Source organism: Octopus bimaculoides, chromosome 27, assembly GCF_046866305.1.
Source record: "Octopus bimaculoides isolate indiv1 chromosome 27, ASM4686630v1, whole genome shotgun sequence".
Taxonomy (NCBI): domain Eukaryota; kingdom Metazoa; phylum Mollusca; class Cephalopoda; order Octopoda; family Octopodidae; genus Octopus; species Octopus bimaculoides.
In genome coordinates this window covers 2037479-2040865 of record NC_142954.1, presented here as the reverse complement: position 1 = coordinate 2040865, position 3387 = coordinate 2037479, and the positions used below count along the sequence as shown (strand labels likewise).

The 3387-nt window shown below is 41.0% G+C and overlaps 1 protein-coding gene across 1 annotated transcript in view; it reads left to right on the top strand.

The window, feature by feature from the left end:
- The first annotated feature begins 3335 nt into the window (after window positions 1–3335).
- The window catches only part of LOC106883469 (protein Wnt-11b-2), a 2219-nt gene continuing 2167 nt past the window's right edge, over window positions 3336–3387 (top strand). The window contains exon 1 of the mRNA XM_089343176.1: window positions 3336–3344. Coding sequence (XP_089199302.1) covers window positions 3336–3344 — 9 coding nt within the window. The remainder of the gene's footprint in view (window positions 3345–3387) is intronic.

Below are 3387 nucleotides of genomic sequence, written 5' to 3'. Positions count from 1 at the left end.
ACGTGCGTACGTAAACACGTATGTGCGTACGTAAAAACGTACGTACGCACGTGCGTGCGAACGTACGTAAATATGTACGTGCATAAGTGTATACGTACATCCGAACGTACGTAAGTAAATACGTACGTGCGTACGTACGTAAATACGTGCGTACGTACGTAAATTAGTGCGTGCGTACGTACGTAAATACGTACATGGGTCCGTAAAAACGTACGTACGTAAATAGTACATGCGTACGTACGTAAATACGTAGGTGCGTACGTACGTAAATACGTACGTGCGTACGTACGTAAATACGCACGTGCGTACGTACGTACGCAAATACGTGCGCACGTACGTAAATACCTACGTGCGTCCGTAAAAGCGTACGTGCGTACGTAAGTGCGTGCGTCCTTACGTAAATAAGTACGTGCATACGTACGTAAATAAGGCATATTTACGTGCATACGTACGTCCGTACGTACATGCATACGCACGCTCGTACGTACGCCCCTACGTACGCACGTACGTAGGAACGTCCCTACGTTCGTACGTAAGTCATGCATACGGACGTATGTACGCGCGTTCGGATGTACGAGCGTGCGTACGGACGTATGTACGTGCTTACGGACGAACGTGCGTGCGTTCTGACGTACGTACGTTCGTGCATACGTACGTATGTCGGGCATATGTACGTGCATACGTGTATACATACATCCGTACGTACGTAAAGACGTACGTGCGTACGTACGTAAATACGTGCGTACGTACTAAATACGTGCGTACGTACGTAAATACGTGCGTACGTACGTAAATAGTACGTGCCTACGTACGAAAATAAGTCCGTGCATACGTACGTAAGTAGGGCATATGTACGTGCATACGTACGTCAGTACATACGCACGTACGTAGGAACGACCGTACGTACGTACGTTCGTGCATACGTACGTCCGTACGTACCTGCGTGCAGACGTGCGTACGTCCGTACGTACCTGCGTGCAGACGTGCGTACGAACGTAAAGACGTACGTGGGTGCGTACTTACGTAAATAAGTACGTGCATACGTACGTAAGTACGTATGCATGCATATATATATGCATGCATGTCTGTGTGTGTGTTTGTATAAATTAATAATGAAGGAGAACAGCGATTATATATCCAGGTGCTTTTATTCACTTAATTATTTCTTTTCATGTCAGTACGACATATGTTTCTACTGCAAGTCAGTGTCACACTGCACATTTTGCATCTTGGCGTGCATTTTGGTGTTATTCACTGCTGCCGCTTCTTCAGGGTACAATAGCTGCATTTCAGATTCCTTTGGAACTCATGCGCACGCTATTCTATCCTTCTACTCTTTCGTTTTTCTCTCTTCCTCTCTCTTATTCTTTTACTTCTTCTCCTCCCACTATTCTATCGTATTACTCCTTTGTTTTTGCTCTCTTCCTTTCTCTCTCTCTTCTTTTCTCTTATCCTTCTGCCTCTCCTTCTCACCCTTTTTTTCTCACGTATCCTGTCTCCAAATTTTTTGCTCTCACCTTCACAGTTCTCTGTCTGTCACTCTCTCTCCCTCACTCTTCCTTCCTTACTCACGTGGCTTCTACGCGACCATCGGCCATCTTTCTTTCTTCTCCTGACTTGCGTTTCTTTCTTTTTCTCCGTTGTAGCTGGATCAAGGAAGACGTACTCTTGTCTGCTCCTTTCCAAGCTTGATTTACGCGTTCGGCACCACAACCTCGTTTAGGCTTAGTGTTTCGGCGTGAAGAGACCGCTACAATAAGTAACAGGCTTTAAAAAATAAGCTCTGGAGTCAATTTGTTCGAGTAAAACCGTTCGAGAGGGCGCTCCGGCATCGTCGCAGTAAACTGACTGAAACAAGTAGCAGAATAAAAGTATATATATATATAATATGTACGCATGCATGTATGTATGTATCCACATTTTGTAAGTCAGTATTTCATTATCTGATAATCTAAACAAACATTGGATATACTTTCAGTACGGTTTCAAACCCTCCATTCTCCTGTACAAACTCTCTGGTGATTTCATGGTTTAACCCTGCATCCATATGTAGATGTGCGGCTATACTTACGTTTATCACGATGGCTGATATGTTAATTTAACATTAATTATGTTAATTGAGATACAACAAAAAGATAAATTAATAGATCATAACATTTAGTTGCGTTCACCGTTTGTCAAAAAACGGAAACAAAACAAAAAAAATCAAATTAATCGCCGTTCTTCATTAATTTATGAAATATCGCAAAAGAAAACCGGAACTTTTAGGAAATTCAAGCTGAAACTAATTGAATACACCAAACAACACTCGAACTGCGCAACCGAACGGAAGTTTGCCCGTTACAGAGAAGAAAAATAGGAAAGACTGAAGATCAAAAGAAGACGAACTCAGAAATACCGCATCTAACTCGTATTGGCTCCATGTGACGAAATGGAAACCAAACTGAAGGAATAGATCTAAGAAGTTTATTCCAATGGCGATATTGTTACACGTGCAACTGTTTGCCTCCGTTCTCTGCTGATTGCTAAAGAATTGGGACATAGTGACTTTGAAGTGTCAAGTGGCTATTGCACTCGATTTATGAACTGACATATGATGTTAAGCCCCGTCTTAACAGAGGGTAGAAGAAAAAAATATCACAAATGAGGACTGTGAGAAAATGAACTTGTTTAATTAGCGGATAGCTTTATAATGGCAGGAATATAGAGTACATAAATACGAATATGCATACATGCATACAAGCATACATAGATATATATGTCTATACATACGTACAAAGGGAGAGAGAGGGAAATGAGTAGAATGAGAGGCGGGTAGGTAGGTAGGGAGGTAGGTAGGTAGAGGGAGATTAAGAGGTAAGTACATAGATAGACAGACAGACAGACAGACAGACAGACAGACAGATAGATAGATAGATAGATAGATAGATAGATAGATAGATAGATAGATAGACAGATAGATAGATAGATAGATAGATAGATAGATAGATAGATAGATAGATAGATAGATAGATAGATAGATAGAGAGATAGACAGACAGACAAATAGACAGATAGAGAGATAGATAGAGAGATAGACAGACAGACAAATAGATAGATAGACAGACAAATAGATAAATAGATAGTCAAACACCCATATTTGTAATCATTGGGACAAGTGATAATGCTGCAAACAATTTAATCAAAACTTATTTAGTCAATGATAATGATGACATTCTCTGCAGATTTAATTTGAAAGCAGTCGATGTGTTCGACTAAAGGTGGTGCTCCAGCATGGCCGCAGGCAAATGACTGAAACAAATAAAAGACGCACTCCTAACACAAAAAATAGGACTCATGGACTCAGTATTGACTCATGAAGCGTTTTATACACTTGGTGGTATGTTAT